Genomic DNA, 17321 nt, shown 5'->3' with positions numbered 1-17321 from the left:
CCGCCGCGCGCGCTCCAGGCGCGACGTCCGACAATCCCCTCAGCGCCGCGGCCGTGGCGCAGGCGCTGGGCGTGCCCGAAGGCGCGGCCAGCGAGGCGTGCGCCTTTTGGTGCGCCAAGGGCGTGCTGCGCCGCCTGGGCGCGACGAGCGGCGAGTATGTGCTGCTGGAGCATGCCGAGGCGCCGGCGATGGGCGTGTGAAGTGTCGAGGATGGGCCCCCAATACAAACAGGCAACGCTGCCATCTCTCGCCAGCTGGAAGGAGCGAGAGGCGCGTCCATTAGAGAGGCAAGGTAGAGCTACAGAGTGGGAGGGAGAGCAAGAAGGCAGGAGTGCGAGCAGCATGAGAGAGGCACATGGGCGGCCGCCGCGCGAGGACGCCAGAGGAGATCGGAGAAGAGTGGCGGCGGCCAGCTCGCGGGGCCGCAGCGCGCACGCGTGCGCGTGGGCCCCTCGGAATGCAGTCCGCCGCCTCGACGAGGCGTGCGTTTGTCGTGGAGGAGCGGAAGGGGAGAGAGAGAAGCGGGAAATGGGGAACAAGGCTTCTTGGCAGGGGGGGAAGGGGTCCGCCGCCAGCAGCCGGAGGGGAAAGGGGGGGGGAGCGGCGCGCGCCCGTCAATACGCGAATCCTCCCTCGTCGGCGTGCGCCGGGCGGCCTCGCAGCGTCAGCGCCGCCGCCGCCGCCTCGGCCGCCTTGCGCGCGAGCTGCATGCGCTCTTGCAGCGCTGCCGAGGCGTCCTGCGGCGGCGCCGCCGAGCTTGTGCGGCGAGGCGCATGTGGGCGCACAACAGGCAGAGGCGCGCGTGCTTCTTCTTCCGACGACGACGACGACGACGACGAAGAGAGGCCAGGCCGAGCTGCGCGCCCGGCCGCGCCTGCAGCACTGTCTAGATGCGCCGATGCGCGAGGCGGCGCACTCGCACGCACGTCGCTGCGCGCCGTGGCAATCTCGAGCGGCGCGCCCAGCAGCGCCGGCGGCTGGCGGCCCGCGAGGCTCTCCTCGCGCGTCGCCAGCGTGGCCTTGAGTTCGGGCAGATACTCGACGCTCAGCGCCTCCGACGCCGCCGCCGAGGCGGCCGAGGCGCGTTGGCGCTCCTGTTCGGCCGCGCGGCGCGCACGCTGCAGCTGGATGCGCTGCGCACGATCCGTCTTGTCTGCGCCCGCGCCCCCGAGCAGCAGCGCCTGCGCATCGTCGACGTCGGCGTCAAACTCGTACACGTCGGCCTTGCCGGGCCGAGGGAGATCCTCGATGCGTTCGTCGAACAGCATGCGCGCCACCTCTTCCTCCTGCACCTCCTGCTCGACACGATAGCTCGTCGTGTGTCTCAGCTGGCGCGCCGCCTTGGCCGCCTCTTCAAACGCCAGCGCCTCGCTCTCCTCCTCGGGCGTGCATGCTGGGTGCAGCTCTTGCCGCGTCCACGGATGCAGCGCCGCATCTTCATCCGCCTCTTGCGGCGAGCGCAGACGCGCGGCATCGCTCGAGGAAGAAGGCAGAGGACTGACGGCATCCCTGCGCTCCCGCTCCGAGCGCATGATTTTGAGCGTCACCTCCCACTCAGCCGAGAGCGATAGCAAGTCCTCGCGAATGCTCTCAAACACCCTCTCGGCACGCTCGGAGCGCGCATCGAGCGCCTCGGTGCGCGGCGTCGTGTTGTTGTTGTTGGTGGTGGTGGTGATGTCGAGCGAGGCAGTGTGGGCATGTCCATGCAAGGGCGCGGGTGCGTTCAGCTGCAGCTCAGCCGTCGTGGCGCGCAGCTTGGCCTGCACAGAGCGCAGCAGCTGGCCCATCGCGCTCGTGCGGTCCTCGACTCCGAGATGCCTCTCGAGCGCATTCGAGGCGCTGCGCCCCTCCTCCTTGGACGTGCCCATCTCGCGCGCCACTGCCCTTTCAAGGCGCGCGGCCAGCGAGGCAAAGCGCACGCTGAGATCTTCGGCGATGGCCAAGACTGTTGGCCAGTGCTCGCGAGAGGCGGGCGCTACGTAGTCGTAGGCGAGCAGGTGCACGAGGGCGTGTCGGCGTCCAGTGTGCATCTCTTCGAATGCACTCTTGAGACCCATCAGACTCATTGCCGACGTGCCGTTCGAGTCTCGCATCGTCGATGCGCTCGGCGGCGCGCCAGACTGCTGCGTCTGCAAGTGTTGCTGCGCCAGCTCGAGCGGCGCCGGCCGCGACCACGTGCCGCTCGTGCGGCGCCCGGCATGCGAGAAGCCGACGTGGGGCGACGTGAGCGTCGAGTGGGTCGTGGCGGGGCCTTGACTGCTGAGCGGGCTCTCTGCGGTCCAGCTGACACTGCTTGGTCGGCTTCCCGGCGTCCATGTGGAGTGCGCCGACGAGGCGACGGACTGATAGCTCAAGCGCTTGAGCGCCGCACTGTCGTTGGGCGTGGGCGTCGCTGCGGTGGCTGCAGCCTTCTCGCTGACGTATTGCAGCCGCGACGAAGGGCGCGGCGCAAGGGGCGAATCAGAGCCACTGACGTCGCCGCGCGATTTCAGCGAGGTTCGCCGTGCCAGCGTCGAGGTGGTGCCAGCGAGAGCACCACTGCCGGCGTCGGAGAGCAGTGAGAGTCGGCGATGGCCCGTACTGCTCGTGCTCGTATTGCCACTCGCTTCATCCTGCTGCAGCGCTGCAAGCGGCGCAGAGAGCGGGCCGGAGAAGAGCGAGGCGTCGAGCACGGATGTGCGTTTGGATGTGCGGCTTGGAGAGACGAGCGACCAGCTGGGGGGCCTCGAGGCACTGCTCGTAGTGAACGGCGGCGCAGAGCGTACATCGCTCGTCTCCATGTCGTGCGACAAGATGAGCTCCTGCACTCCCCCTACCTCTGCTGGCGGCCCGTTCCCTTCCAGCGCATACATCTGCCGCAGCAGCGCCAGCTCCTGCTTTTCTACCAGCGGCGCCAGTGCGTCCGTGGCTCGAGCACAATCACGCTTCGCCTCTTCTAGCGCACTGGCCACGATGCGGCGCATTTCGGCCAATCGTCTGGGCTCCTCCGGCGCAGCGCTTGCCGAGCCTGCAGTCCACGTGCCGTTGAGCGACGTGGCACGAGCTCGCCAGGCTGCACCGCCGGAAGAGGAGCGCGACAGTCGGCCGTTTGCCGCACTGTGGCCAGAGCTAAGGGCACCGGACGGACTGCCCCAGGCAGCGGTGCCTCGCGCACCGCGCGCTGCCGCAGAGTCGCGTGCCTCGATGCGAGAGATGGGCGGCAGAGGATGCGAGCTGTGCAGACGTGGTCAGCCGCATCCGCGCGGCAGCGAAGCACGCGCCAACTTGACTCACAGCTTGTATCCGCGCGCCACCAGCTCCACCTCCTGCACCGCGCTGATGGCCGCATTGACTTGTCGATCAAGCGATTGAGCCCTGCCGACGAGTTCCATCACCTGATCCTTCTCCTCCTCTTCTTGTTCCGCTGCAGCTCTGCGCGCCGCGATACTCTCTTGCGTAGCGCGAAAGACGACGTCATACACGACGCGCGCGTCCTCTTCGCTGCCAAAGAAGAGAATGGAGGCCCATGTGGCGCATGCGATGGCCAGTGAGATGCGCGCCCAGAGCTTGAGGGAACGCAGCAGCGGCAGGAGGACGAGAACAGCAAGCAGCGCTGCATTGCGCAGCATCACGCCGCGCGCAGAGAGCTGTGGCAGCGCGCTGGTGCGAGGCGGGACTCGTTGAGCTCGCTGCAGCCGAACCGTGCGCGGCGCAGTCGCGCGGCGCTGGCCTGTTAAAGCGCTCGTGGCTGCGTATGACGAGATGGAGAGTGTAGGCGAGAGAAGCGAGGAGGTGGCAAGCGTGTGCTTCCAGTGTTCGGCACGCAGCTGTCCCTGAACAGCTGGATCGACTGGCGCCGCCTCCGTGCTTGATCTCGCTGCTGTTGAGCTGCCGGACCTCGGCCACAGTGGCGCCAGCATGTCCTTTCACGCCGTCTCAGCACAAGTGGCGCGCATCAGGCGATGCCAAGGCAGACTCACCAGACCGGCAACAGCCATTGGCACATACACCTCTCTCGAAAGCGCCTTCAACGTAGCCGCCGTTTCTCTCGCCACACGCAGCACTGGGATCAGATACAGCGTCTCCGCTGCGTCGTCCATAAACTGATGCCACGCCGACGCTCCCATCACGCTTCCGTCGCGCATGAGAACGAGCGACGAATTCTCGATGCCTGGCTGGTGTGCCGCGGCATTGGAGGCGCGGCGCAAGCCACTGGCGCTTCCAAGCGAGCTGCTGCTGTGGCTCGCGCGCATCGCCTGCGCCACTGCTCGGGGCAGGGGAGCCATCGGTGTCGCTGCTGCGTCCGATGCGCTCCGCAGGTCCGCAGCAGGCGAGCGGGCACGGATCATGATGCTCGGTCCATCGCTCGTGGAGTTGCGCACGCTCTTGCGCTTGCCGCTCTGTGCAGATGTGCGACGCCGTGCGGCAGGGCGTGCAGAGGAAGCGAGCGACGGAGACTCGGGCGGAGCGCCAAAGGCGGCGCCGTCGTGCTGGAGGGAGGGCGAACGAGAGCTGCTGCCAACGGCGGTGCGCGCCAGCTCGGCGGCGAGCGAAAGGGGTGGCTCGGGAAGAGGCGGTGTGGGCTCTTCGTCGGCGCCTGGTGTGCCTACGCGCGGCAGAGCACCTAGTGAGGCGCGACTAGAGCGCCGCGACGTGCTGCCTGACGACTCGGATGGCGGCCGTGGAGGCGGCGGAGGAAGGCGAGCGGAGAGCGTGAGGAGCGATGTGTGCGATGTGTCGGTGTGCTCGTAGAAGGAGCCGTGCGACTCTGAGTGCTGCAGCTCCCCCGCCCCTTGCTCTCCCGGCGCTACGCCGCGCCAGTCGCCCAGCGCGGACGAGACGGCCAGGCGCGGCGCCCCTGACGCATCGGGAGGATGGCCGTAGTGCGAGTAGGACGTGCGGTGCGTCTCACTGCCGCCCGCACTGTCGCCTGCACTGCCGCCCGACAGACTGCTGAGCGTGGAGCTGGCGGCGCTGCTCTGCGCGCTCTGCTGGCTCGAGAAGGAACTGCTGTGCGCCAGGGCCGGCGGCGGCGCGCGCGACGTTGCGGCGCCGGCGTGGGACTGCATGGCTGCCAGCAGTTACTAGGCCAACGCGGCGCGGCGCCAACTTGAGGCTGGCTGCTGGGCTCGAGCGTTGGCCCCACTCTACGCGACGCGAGCGCACGCGGCCGCGCGCGCGCGCAATGGCAGCGGCGGGCCGGAGTGTCAAGCGCTGCTGCTGGCGACAAGCGCAGCGCGCGTGTGAGGAGAGAGAGAGAGAGAGGAACGGCGAGAAGGAGAAAGGAGGAAGGAGGAAGGAGAAGGAGGGGGAAGGAGGTGGTGGTGGTGGTGGTGGAGCTAAAGGAAGCCGTCGCAGCTCGAAGGCGCATCCATCCACGTGCTGCACCGCACTCACACGGCGGCGCGCGCGGCCGGCGGCACGGTGCGCGCGAGACGCGCGTGGGAACATCCACCCTCGCGCCGCATGACAGCTCATCGTCTCGCTCGCGCGCGCCCAGCCTGACGGGCGACCTTCTCAGTGCGGCACACGCCGTCATTGGGGGGGTGAACAGCGTGGGGCGTGGTGCAGTCATCTGCCCATGCCCCAAGGGCACAGCGTTGCCTCTCCGCGCCGTCTTGCTGCCACGAGCACAGTCTCGAGGGGCAAAGCCGTGCGGCCAGAGACGCAAACGGGGCATGGGCCCATTCATTCCTCCTTGTCCGCCAATTGCGCCCTCACCGCCCGCACCTCGTGCCCCACGCATCGCCTGACGTGCGGCAGCACTGCATACGCAAGCAGCGCCAGCACGCCGCCGAGCAGCAGCAGCGCATCGCACGCCGTGCCGGGCAGCACGCCGCCCAGCCACGCACGCTCCAGCAGCAGCAGCAGCGGCACCGCCGGCGGCGGCCGTGGCGCTGCGGCGGTTGTGCCTTGTGCGGCGCCGGCGGCAGGGGCGCCGGGCGCCAGCGGCGCAAAGAGACGCTCGGCCAGCGTCTCGAGGCGCACCGACGGCCAAGTGCGCGGCGCAGAGAGAGGCACGCCAGTGTGTGTCGCGCGCAGATGCAGGTACACCCGGGGGCAAGGAAGGAGCAGATCCTCGGCTGCAGCCAGTGCATCTGCGTCGCTGAGTCGTCTCGTCTTTGGCGCCGCGCTGCTGCTGCTGCTGCTGCTGCTGCTGCTGCTGCTGCTGCTGCTGCTGCTGCTGCTGCTGCTGCGGCTGCTGCTGGAAGAGACCAACGACGAGCTGCCAGCGACGGCGGCGTCGTGGGCAGAGGCGGCAGACTCGGCCTGCCAGGATGTGCCGCCTGCTGCCAGCATGCTTTGAGGCGTATGCAGCTGCAGTTGCAAGTCGATCGGGAACTGCCCGCGCGTTGTGTGCTTGTGCATCAGCTCTCTTGCGCTGCCCCCGCCATCCGCATAGAGCAGGAGAAGGGGAGGGGATGGCAGAGAGTCACTCACATTTGCCGACCACGAAGCCCTAACAGTCCATCCCTTCATCCTCCCCCCAATCCACGCCTTCATCCTCTTCAAGTGTCGATCGCGCGGCGCCAGCTGGCCCTGCGCCTCGGCGGAGAGCAGCGCAAATGCCTCGCTGGCCAGCTCTTCCGCTTTCAATGCCACGCCCTCCTGCATGTCGGCAGCCAGGAATGCCTGCACTGCGGCGGGCGGATGCCGGCCCGCGGAAAAGTCGAGCACGAGCCAGGCGCCCTCCTGGTGCGCCGCCGCGGCCGCGAGGTGCGCAGGCTGCAGCGTGAAGCGTCGCGCCTCGCGCGAGGGCTGCAGCACTGGCCTGGATTTTGCCACCGCAGTTGCATGAGCGACCCCCATGTCAAGCTGAAGCTGAGAGCACAGAGGAGAGAGACACACACCAGGAGAAGGCGACACGATCAGCGGCATGTGCGAGGAAGTGGCCCGCGGCATCGGCACGACAGCGCAGCGGGGCGAAGCCGGCCATCTGGGTGTTGGCGCATGCGAGCGAGACGAGGGCGAGAAGCAGCAGCGTGAGGTGCTGATGGCGCGAGGATGCGCCAGGGGTGAGGCGGGAGGAGGAGGCGTGGGGCATGGTGCAGAGGTGCGTGGTGGTGGGAAGCACGCGCGCACAGACGGGGCAGGTGTAGCAAGGCGCGCGCGCGCGTTGCCGCGGCTCATCCGATCAGATCTCATTGCCACGGCTCTACGGCCGCTTGCCGCCCATCACCTTGGCCTTGCCCTTGGGCGCGCCGCCCTTCTTGGCCTCGCCCGGCCTGCTCTTCTTCTTCTGCTCCAGGCGCACCTTGCCCAGCAGCGCCTCCTTGCCGCCCATCTTGCGCACCGCACGCGCCTCGACGACCTTGCGTGCCTTCTTCGAGGCGCGCTTGGCCGCGCGCTCGGGGTCCGCTCGCTTGGCCGCCAGGCGCGCCTCCTTGGCCGCATCGCGCGGAGCCTGCGGCGGTGGGTTGGGCGTCTTGGCCGCTGCTTGTGCCGTCGAGCTCGCCGCGCTTGCCTTGGTCGCAGTGGCCTTGATGACGGGCGGCCCAGCAGCAGCAGCGGCAGCAGCACCCGTCGAGCGAGCCGCGCCGCCACGCGCAAAGGCGCCGTTCCGGCCGGCCTGCGAGCGCGCCTCGCGCCTCGTGCTCGGCGACGAGCCGCCCGGCGAAGGCGCACCCGAGCTGCGGGCGCGCTTGTTCGGCGTCGAGAGCGCCGCAGGAGGCGCCGTCGACTTGATCTTGTCGCCGCGTGCGCCGTGTGCCGACGACGAGGCAGGCTTGGGGCGCTGCTTCTTGCATCGGCTCACCCTCAGCGGTCGGCCGTCAAACTTCATCTTGCGCCGGAACTGCGTCTCGCCCGTCGCAGCCGCCTGGCTTGCCGCGGCATTCTTTGCCGCCGCGCCGCCCTTCTTGCGCGCCGCAAGCACCGCCTCGTCGGACGCGGCCAGCGCCAGCATCTCATCCACGCTCGCGGGCGTGGCGAAGCGCATGTAGCCGAAGCCCTTGCCCATCTGCGTCGCGGGGTCGCGCACGAAGCGGATGGCACGCAGGAAGGAGGCTTCGCGCGGTGCTGGGGCGGGAAAGAGACGCGCCGGGCGCGCAGCGGCTTGGCCCTCCTTGGCGTCGGCGAGGGCGGCATCGTCGGCTTCGGCATCGGACTCTTGCGCCTCTTCTTCGTCATCATCAATCTCGTCCCTGTCCAGCTCGTCCATCTCCTCCCTCGTCGCGGCCTGCTTCTCACTCTCCCCTCGCTTCTCCGCCGCCGGCAGCTTGCCGTACTTGCCCACCTCCACCTCCTCCCACTCCGGCGGCACACCCTGTTCCTTCTGCAGCGTACGCTCGCACCAGTCCCACAGCTTCTCCTCGTCGGCCGCAAAGTCGAGGTTGCCCACGAAGACGGAGTTGGGCGCGTCGATGTCGTCGGAACGCGGAGCACCGAGTAGTTGGCCCGACGGGAGCGACGCGTTCAGACCGGCCGATGCACGAAGGGAGGCGGACAAGGCGGCACAGACATCGGCGCGCAGATGGCGGCCGCGGAAGGCCGAGCCATCGACGTTGCTCGCGATGAACGCAGCGAGCACCGGAGCCTGGAGCAACGCGGTGCTCTGCTCGCTGGCGCCGTGTTGCTGAGCGAATGTCTGCTGCATGGCGACCGTGGGCGCGTGGACCGAGACGTAGGCGTTGAGGGAATGCGCCTGCTCGTTGATGTTGGCATTGATGAAGGCCACCTTGCGTTTCTGCGCCGGCGTCAGCCAGCTCTTGCCCTCCTCTCCCGCCTGCTTGGCCTTCCAGTCCCGCGTGCGATTGCGACGCTTCTCCGACGCTGCTGCCTCTGCCGCCGTCGCTGCGGCGTAGTCGCCCGTGGGCACCGAGAACGGCACGGAGCGGAAGCGCAGCGCGGAAAGCTTCGTGAGAGAGGGCCAGGGAGAGTGGAGCAAGACGTGGCGAACCAAGGCGCGGCGCTGAGACTTGGAGGAGAGCACAGAGATGGGCACGTTGCCGAGGAAGATGCTGCGGCCGTCGCGTTCTGCGCGTGCGGCATCGGCCTGCGAAGGGCCTCCATCTTGCGCGGGTGCGTGCCGAGCGGCAGATGCTCGTGCTGCGAGCACTGTCTCGTGCACTGGCGGCGCGGCATCGTCGTCGTCTTCCGAGTCGCTGAAAACGGGCGCTTCGCCTTCAGCAGCCGGCGCAGGCGCATCGGGCGTGGAAGCAGTGCTGGAAGAGGCGCCGGCCCGCTCGGCGACGGCGCCCTTGCCACGCTTGGCGCGCTTGCTTGCGCTGCCACTTTGCTGCTGCTGCGGCGTCGAAGTTGTCGCCTCGCTATCGGCGACGGCAGCGGCGGCAGCAGCGACGGGCGCCGCCTCGAGCTTGCGCTTGCTGCTCTTCTTTGGCTTCTCGGCCGCCGTCTCTGCGCGCGGTGCGGCGAGAGAAGGCAGGCTGAGCGCCGCGGGCGCGGCGCCGGCACTGCTGAAGATGGCATCGAGAGCAGCATCGAAGGTGGGCGGGCGCGCTGCGGCAGGCGCAGCAGGTGCCGCAGTGGCCGAGGCAGAGGCCGCGGCCTTTGCGGCCTTGCGCGCGGCCTTGTCGGCCTTCTTCTGCGCTGCCGCTGCGTCGTCGAGCGCGGGCGACGCCTCAGCTGCAGCAGGAGGCGCGGCGGACGAAGAGGGCAGCGAGGAACGCTTGCCCATGATGAGGTGAGGACGGGCACCGTGGGATGTGGTGGACACGAAGACAGGCATCGCGCGGCTGCGAAGGCACGACAGAAAGCGCGGACTCGCTCGGCCCACCGCCAAAAGTGGCTGACGTAATCGGCGCGAAGCATCGAGCATGCGGCGATGCCTCACCTGACCTCGGCCTCGTCGACTCGCCCCTCGCTCCTCTCCACATCCCCCCCCCCCCACCCTCATCCGCCATGGCCGTGTGGACAGAGCACACCAACGCCGCCGGGCGCAAGTACTGGTACCACACGCAGGAGAAGCGCAGCGTGTGGGACAAGCCCGACGAGCTGCGCACGCCGCGCGAGCGCGCCATGGCCGCGACGCCGTGGAAGGAGTATGCGGCGGGCGAGCGCCGCTACTACGTGCATGCCGAGACCAAGGAGACGACGTGGAAGGTGCCCAAGGAGCTGCAGGGTGAGTGGTGGCACGGCTGCATGCTTGCCCGACGGCCTGCTGCCGCGATGCTGATGGCGCGAGGGCACCGCAGACATCTTCGACACGATGCCCGATGAGCCGGCAGCAGCGGCGGCTGCCACGCCTGCCGCTGCTGCTGCTGCTGCTGCCGCATCGCCCGCCGCGGGCACTCCGCTCTCCGGCGGCGTCACTCCCGCAACAGCCGCGGCCGCCTCTCCGGCGCAAGTCGCTGCTGGGCACAGCAGTCCCGGCGGCGCCGCTCGGCCCGTCTACTCCGGCCCGCCTCCCGGCTTCGCCGCTCCCGCCGCAGGCTCGCCCAACGGCGGGCTGGCCGGCTCGCCTGCTTCTGCCAGCCTGCCTGCTCGTCCCGCCGTCGACGCAGCTGCGCCCGTGCCCTCTGCACCGCTGCCAGCCTCGCTTCCCCAACGCGTCGTTCCCGTCGGCCCCGCCTCCAGCGCGCCGTTTGCGCCCGGCGCATTCGGCGGGCCGGGAGGCGGCGAGGCGGCATTTGTGTCGCTGCTCAAGGGCAAGGGCATCGATGCATCGTGGACGTGGGAGAGCGCCATGCGAGAGATCATCACCGAGCCGCTGTACAAGGCACTCAAGAGCATGAGCGAGCGCAAGGCGGCCTTTGCAAAGTACGTCGCCGAACTGCAGCGCGAGGAGAATGAGCGCAGAGAGGCGCAGGTCAAGGAGCTCGAGCCGGGAGTGCGCGAGCTGCTGGAGAACATGAAGCAGCTCAAGCCCTTCTTCTCCATCGAGGCGACGAACCAGATCCTCGCAAACGAGCCAAAGTGGAAGCAGCTCAGAGAGGTGGGAGAGGAAAAGGCGCGCGAGCTGTGGGAGACGGTCAAGAAGGAGTGGAAGGAGAAGGAGACTGTGAGTGGATGCGCGCCCCAGCAAACGTCACAGTGCGGCAGGCATTGATGACGGCTCATGATTCCCAGGCGGCTCAACGCGAGCTTCGTCATCGCAACATGGACATGCTCATGTCTCTGCTCCTCACTTTCGAAGCCGACGTCTTTACGCGCTGGAAAGACGCCCAGCGCACCGTGCTCGAGTCCGACGAGTGGGCCACCGATGCCCATCTGTCGACGATGGACGCGGCGGACATGATCATTGTGTTTGACGAGCACATGCGGGCGCTGGAGAAGGAGAAGGAGACCGAGGCGGCTGCGGCACTCAAGAAGCGCAGACGCGATGAGAGACGCAGGAGGGAGCAGTACAAGCAGCGCCTGCAAGAGCTCGTCGCAGATGGCACCTTGACGGCGCGCACGCCCTGGCCGACAATCTACAAGCTCGTCAAGCACGACGCCGACTTTGCCGAGCTCGCAGCTCAGCCGGGCAGCTCGCCGCTCGATCTGTATTTCGATGTCGTGGATGAGCTCGAGAGCAGGCTGCATGCGCGCACGAAGCACGTCGAGCGCCTGCTCGAGAGCGCGGGGACTGAGGCGGCACACATCGACGAGAAGACGGAGTTTGAGGACTTCAAGCTGCGCCTGAAGAAGGCAAGCGAGCAGGACGGCGAAGGCGCAGAGGTGCTCAAAGACGAGAAGGAGCTGCGGCTCGTGTTTGACGAGGTGAGTGCCGGCTGTTGAGCGGCCCTCCTCTTCTTTCTCCGCGGGCCCGGCAGTGCACTGACAGCACGCACGCGCCTCGCTTGCCCAGCTCGTCGAGCGCGCCGTGCGTGCCCAGGCCGAACAGCGCCGGCGTGCGGAGCGTCGCCTGCGCCACCTGACCGAGGATCTGCGCTATGCGCTGCGCAAAGTCTCGGCGCTGCCGGTCGAGGACGATGCGGCCCTCGAGCGCCCGTGGGAGGAGTGGCGGCCCAAGCTGGCGGCGCTGGAGCTCAAGGAGTGGAGCGAGATGCAGAGACTGGACATTGAGGAGGACAAGGTTGACGAGTCGAGAAAGAGCGCGTGGGAGCGCTTCGTCAGACGTCAGAAGGTGAGTGTCTCAAACGCTACCTTTGCTCTCCGTGCGCCGCCGCTCATCACCTGCCATCTCTGCCTCGTAGGAGAAGAATGAGGAGCGCAGAGCCAAAGAAGGCAGTCCCCACCTCTCCTCCTCATCTCGCAAGCGCAGAGATGCGGCGGCCGACGAAGAGGAAGACAAGTCTCGCCATCGCAGCAGCAAGCATGCGCGCTCGAGCCGCGACGCGCGTGACGCGCGGCCGGCCTCGGGACGCCGTGAGGAGGAGGAGAGAAGGAGAGAGAGACCTACGGAGGGAGAGGAGAGTGCGCGCAAGGTGAGTCGAGGCAGGACTGTTGCGTCTGCGAGACGGCATGTGCGCGCATGGCGCTGACGCTGAATACTTCCCCTCCCCCTCCGTCCCGACCCCCGCAGAGAGCGCGCCACGAGGAAGAGGACAGCGAGAAGGAGGAAGGCGAGGTGTGAGGCATTGCAGCTGGCAGTACGCGATGCAATGCCACCTGCTCTCTCCTCTGCATGGATGCTGCTCGTCAGGGGCGGCAAGGGCAGATGCTTCGCCTCGCAGCGCGGCGCGGCGAGGCAGGGCGGCCAAGCTGAGCTGCAGCGGAGCGTGCGAGGTGTGAGCAGCTGCAGAAGTTGGCGAGGTCTTCGCCCTGCCTGTGCTGTGGCTGTGGCTGCGCTGCGGTGGGCGTGCGGGGAAGGGTGCTCCGGCCGAGGCAGCGATAGGAGCTCGCGAGGCGAGTGCGGGGTGCAGGGGCAGCCGGCGGGCCGGAAGCCGCGGCAGCCGCCCGACGCGCACGGCGCACGGGGCGCCGAGGCTGCATCTTGCGGTACGCGTTGCGGACCCACCGGCACCAGGGGCGCGCTGTGCTCTCGCTATCTGGCCGCAGCTTGGGCGTCCATTTGCATCAGGTGCAGTGGCAGCGCGGGGCAGCACGCTTGCCTCGTCACCACCACCACCACCTGCCAGAGCATTGCAAGCATGCGTCTCGCCCGCCTCGCGCGCGTCCAGGGCGCCGGCCTGCGCGCCTCTGCCCTGGCCCTGTCTGCCCCGCGCCGCGTCTCGAGCTCTGCGTGTGCCTGCTTCTCTGCCGCCTCAGCCTCGAGCGCCGCCTCTGCTCGCTTCGCAGCTCGCCCGCCGCCGGTGCAGATCAGCGACTACCCCGCGGCGCACCTGCGCAACCGCAACGCCTCCGCCCCGCTGCTGCGCTACTGCGACAACGTGCGGCGCCACGGGTGTGTTCCAGGTGCCGGCCTGGCGCTGCAGCGCGCAAGGGCCAGTAGTGCGACGCCAGACTGATGCCCTGCCTCTCTCTCTCGACGCCAGACATCGGGCGGCGAACATCGATCCTTTGTGAGGCAGGCGCGCGATTGGCGCACGGCACGCCGACACGCTCATGCCTTCTGCCTTCCTCCCAGGGGCCTGATGCAGCGAGAGGACGCCGTCGCGGCGCTCGATCCCTTGCGCTACGGCCTCCATCCCACCAGCACATACGATGTGCGCGGCATTCTCTCCTTTCCCGACGGGCGCGAGGCAGGCTCAAGCATGGCGGACATCGTCGAGCATCTGCGCCGCGTGTACATCGGCGACATTGGCTGGGAGTTCTTCCACCAGCACAGCAAGGCGCAGCGTAATTGGTGGTGCGACTACCTCGAACGTGAAGGAGTGAAGGAGGCGTCGAAGGAGGAGTCGAGACGCTCGCATGCCCTCGTCACGGGCTCAGAGGAACTGGATCGCTTCCTGGCAAAGAAGTTCCCTAGCGTCAAGGTGAGTCGCTCAGCGAAGATGCAAGGCGCCCCCGTGGCAACGCTGAGCGTGCCCGCACCAAGCGCTACGGCGCTGAAGGAGCCGAGTCCATGCTGGTGATTGTCGACCAAATGTTGCGCTCTTCACTGGCCTCTTCGATCCCCTCCATCATCCTCTCCTCGCCGCATCGAGGACGACTCTCCCTCCTCGCGTCTCCCATCTTCGGCTTTCCTCACAGCGAGCTCTTCCGCGCCATGGCAGGGCAAGCTCCCGCAGGCGAAGAGGGCATGACGTTTGACGTGCTTTCGCACCTCGCACAGGTGACGCGGCACGGAGCGACTAGCATTGAAATGCTCCCGAATCCGAGCCACTTGGAGGCCATTGCTCCGCTTGCGGCCGGATATGCCAGGGCACAAGGAGCAGAAGCACTGAACATTGCTCTGCACGGCGGTGAGATGTGCGCCGCGTCGTGTGCAAGCTGGGAGCTGACGGGCGCTTGCTTTCGCCCCCCTTGCAGACGCCGCATTCGCCGGTCAAGGCGTTGTCAGCGAGACGTTCGGCTTGGTGAGCGCGATGCCCTGGCTTCTCGTGCATGTAAGCCGGACAGCTGACGATGCCTCTGCTAGTCTGAGCTGCCAGACTACGCCAACGGCGGTACGATTCACCTGATTGTCAACAAGTGAGTGCCCGCTCGGTGTGCTGCCTGTTGATCCCGCCTTGATGGCTTACGCCATGGGCGGCCCAGCAACATCGGCTACACCACCGCCTCTTCAGCCGGCCGCTCGTCTCTCTACGCCTGTACGTCTTCCCTCCGAGTTCCTTCTCTCGGCTGCTTCTGCTGATGCGCGAGTCATGCACAGCCGACATCGCCAAGATGATCGGCGCACCCATCATCCACGTCAACGGCGACGCACCCGACGCATGTGCGCGCGCCGCACGCGCTGCGTTTGAGTATCGTGCACGCTGGCGCAGAGACGTCGTCGTGGATCTGATCGTGTATCGGCGGTGGGGACACAAGTGAGTCCCTCCAGCGTGGCGGCTCGGGAGCAAGCAGCTGAATACAGCTCCTCCAGCGAGCTTGATGAGCCGGCATTCACGCAGCCGAAGATGTACCGAGACATCCGCAAGCGTCGCTCTGTGCCGGAGGCGTACGAGGCGGCATTGGAGGTGAGCTGTGCAGCATTTCCATGGTCTAGGCAGCGACTGATCTTCTCTGTATAGCGCAAGGGTGTTCTCGGCGCAGGAGAGGCGCTCTCGGTGCGCCAGGCACATCGTTCTGCCCTCTCGACTGCGCTGGAAGCGATGCAAGCCGACCCTCCACCAACGCGAGAGCAGACGCCACAGCCGTGGGAGAGCTCGGCGTGGAAGAAAGAGACGATCGTATGGCCTCATAGTCCGGCTGCAGTGCATGATCCAGAGACGGGAGTGGCGCTCGAGAAGCTGAGAGAACTGGGCGAGAGAAGCGTCAAGCTGCCGGATGGCTTCGTGGGTGGCTCGTGCATGCGCCAGCTTGCGAACACTGGTTTTTGCTGACTTGCGCGAGGACAGGCTCTGCATTCCACACTGGAGCGTCACGTAAAACAGCGCAGGACGTCGCTGCAGAGTGGCGAGGGTGTCAATTGGGCCACCGCCGAGGTGAGATGCTTGACGCCTGTGGCATCCGTGAATACGACCGCTAATCGAGTCGTGCCACAGGCCCTTGCATGGGCTAGCTTGCTGGCCGAAGGCTACGACGTGCGTATCAGCGGGCAGGACGTCGGACGAGGCACCTTCTCTCAGCGGTACGTCCTCCTCGGTCTCTCCCTCTAGTGCGCCACAGCATTCACATCTGCACGCAGGCACGCAATGCTCGTGGATCAGCAGACCGAGGCGACCACGGTCCCCCTCAACGAGCCGCCCCTGCAAGGCACACTGGAGCTGGCAAACTCGCCGCTCTCGGAGCTCTCGGTGCTGGCATTCGAGGCGGGACAGAGCTGGGCTAGGCCGAGGCTGCTGTCGCTGTGGGAGGCTCAGGTGGGTGCTCTTTGCGAATGCGTTCAGGTGTCGCATCACTGACGTTTCTGCGCACGTAGTTCGGCGATTTCTTCAACGTGCGTCTCGGTCTCGATGGGGAGCAGCGATGACGCTCAGCGCTGACGCTCTTCTGCGCAGGGCGCGCAAGTGACCATCGACACGGTGAGTGTGTCCGATGCGCCTTCAACCTGGAAGCACACGTCCTCTTACTCGTGTGCCGCGCAGCTCGTCTCCTCGGCAGAGGCCAAGTGGGGCCGTCAATCTGCGCTGGTGATGCTCCTGCCTCACGGCATGGACGGCGCCGGGCCAGAGGTGGGTGCTGCGAGGCGCCGCAGGGCAAGGCCAGCCGCTGAAACTTCCGCGTCCAGCACTCGAGCGCACGCATCGAGCGCTTCCTCCAGGTCAGTCGAGTGGGTCGCGCGCCCTAGACCCTCGTTGACTCACCGCGTTCACTGCAGCTGTCGGACGATCCCTTTGACGCCGCCCCCAGCTTCGTCTCCTCGAGCATGCCCGTCGTATACCCGACGTGAGTGCGGTCCCGGCGGCAGGGATTGACGACGGCTCACCCCGGAGAGACTCGCACAGCACGCCAGCGCAGTACTTTCACCTCCTGCGCCGGCAGATGCTGCGCAACTACCGCAAGCCTCTGGTCGTGGCCGCTCCCAAGGGCCTGCTTCGCGCTCCCGTAAGTCCGGGCTCCGCTATGCTCTTGAGCCGTGTGCTGACGCGCGGGACGCAGTACGCCGCATCAGCGCTCGAGGAGATGGCGCCGGGCACCTCTTTCCGCTCCGTGCTCGTCGATGCCTCCTCCTCAGCCAGTCCAGTCGAGCGTATCATTCTCTGCGCCGGCAAGCACTACTATGCGCTGCGCGACGAGCGCCAGAAGCGCGAGCTGGCCGCCCGCGTGGCGCTGGTGCGCCTCGAGGAACTCAGTCCCTTTCCCTTCCAGGCGTTGCAGCGCGCCCTCTCGCCGCTCGTGTCGCCGCAGACGTCCTTTGTCTGGGCGCAGGAGGAGCCGCAGAACCAGGGAGCTTACTCGTTTGTCGAGGTGAGTGCACGACGCATATGATCGCCATTCTCGCCCCCCCCCCCCCCGGCAGTGGCTGATCCCCATCCCTTCCTGTCTCGCAGCCTCGCATCCGCTCCACTCTGGCGAAGCTTGGCGGCTCAGGCACAGCAGAGGTGCGCTACGCCGGTCCGCCGCCGCTCGCCGTGCCTGCCTGGGGCATCAAGCGCAGCACGGCCGAGCTCTTCTCGCAGGCCTTCGCGCACATGTGACGGCGCACCCAGTGACGACTCCCACCCCCTTGCTGTTGGCTCACGCTCCGTGGCGGCAAAGTACGTGGAGGCTGCTCATTGTAAGGTCTAGGCTTCTTAGTAGTTGTGTCTCTCTCCCTCCCCTTCCCTTTCTCTGCTGCTCTTGCTTCGTGGCCCGCTCCCGCACCGCATCCGTCTACGCACCGCTCGGCTTCGAAAGGCCCGCAGAGCCGTGCGCGGGTGGTGGAGAAATGAAGGAGTAAAGAGAGGGAGAAAGGGCGCGCGTGTGAGGAAGGGACCGCAAAAGGGGGG

General features: G+C 67.5%; 6 protein-coding genes across 6 annotated transcripts; 3 read left to right on the top strand and 3 right to left on the bottom strand.

The window, feature by feature from the left end:
* Positions 1-3085: 3085 nt before the first annotated feature.
* On the top strand, positions 3086-3718 carry FA09DRAFT_169377 (hypothetical protein). Its single transcript, XM_025739282.1, has one exon. It carries the CDS (start codon positions 3207-3209, stop codon positions 3528-3530), a length of 324 nt encoding a protein of 107 aa, XP_025595082.1. The 5' UTR covers positions 3086-3206; the 3' UTR covers positions 3531-3718.
* Positions 3719-5372, bottom strand: FA09DRAFT_169378 (hypothetical protein). The gene has a single exon (XM_025739283.1). The coding sequence runs from the start codon at positions 5046-5048 to the stop codon at positions 3906-3908; it is 1143 nt and encodes a 380-aa protein (XP_025595081.1). The 5' UTR covers positions 5049-5372; the 3' UTR covers positions 3719-3905.
* A 174-nt stretch (positions 5373-5546) lies between these two features.
* On the bottom strand, positions 5547-6947 carry FA09DRAFT_363459 (hypothetical protein). The gene is made up of 3 exons (XM_025745592.1): positions 6831-6947; positions 6421-6751; positions 5547-6321 (listed from the first exon to the last, which is right to left on the bottom strand). Exons 1-3 carry the CDS (start codon positions 6914-6916, stop codon positions 5668-5670), a joined length of 1071 nt encoding a protein of 356 aa, XP_025595080.1. The 5' UTR covers positions 6917-6947; the 3' UTR covers positions 5547-5667.
* Positions 6948-7108: 161 nt separating this feature from the next.
* FA09DRAFT_332706 (hypothetical protein) lies at positions 7109-9645 on the bottom strand. Its single transcript, XM_025743570.1, has one exon. The coding sequence runs from the start codon at positions 9614-9616 to the stop codon at positions 7136-7138; it is 2481 nt and encodes an 826-aa protein (XP_025595079.1). The 5' UTR covers positions 9617-9645; the 3' UTR covers positions 7109-7135.
* A 179-nt stretch (positions 9646-9824) lies between these two features.
* FA09DRAFT_313201 (hypothetical protein) lies at positions 9825-12507 on the top strand. Its single transcript, XM_025740722.1, has 6 exons — positions 9825-10060; positions 10134-10939; positions 11008-11640; positions 11729-12007; positions 12078-12308; positions 12407-12507. Exons 1-6 carry the CDS (start codon positions 9841-9843, stop codon positions 12455-12457), a joined length of 2220 nt encoding a protein of 739 aa, XP_025595078.1. The 5' UTR covers positions 9825-9840; the 3' UTR covers positions 12458-12507.
* A 756-nt stretch (positions 12508-13263) lies between these two features.
* Positions 13264-17283, top strand: FA09DRAFT_332703 (thiamine diphosphate-binding protein). The gene is made up of 20 exons (XM_025743569.1): positions 13264-13346; positions 13412-13760; positions 13823-14189; positions 14257-14303; positions 14366-14418; positions 14485-14537; positions 14600-14756; positions 14813-14906; positions 14961-15224; positions 15288-15374; positions 15435-15520; positions 15578-15752; positions 15812-15829; positions 15891-15914; positions 15978-16064; positions 16121-16153; positions 16211-16278; positions 16338-16437; positions 16492-16800; positions 16884-17283. Exons 2-20 carry the CDS (start codon positions 13539-13541, stop codon positions 17028-17030), a joined length of 2391 nt encoding a protein of 796 aa, XP_025595077.1. The 5' UTR covers positions 13264-13346; positions 13412-13538; the 3' UTR covers positions 17031-17283.
* The last annotated feature ends 38 nt before the right edge of the window (positions 17284-17321 follow it).

Source organism: Tilletiopsis washingtonensis, assembly GCF_003144115.1.
Source record: "Tilletiopsis washingtonensis strain MCA 4186 unplaced genomic scaffold FA09scaffold_27, whole genome shotgun sequence".
In the NCBI taxonomy this organism is placed as follows: Eukaryota; Fungi; Basidiomycota; class Exobasidiomycetes; order Entylomatales; genus Tilletiopsis; species Tilletiopsis washingtonensis.
This window is presented reverse-complemented; position numbering and strand designations above follow the sequence as displayed.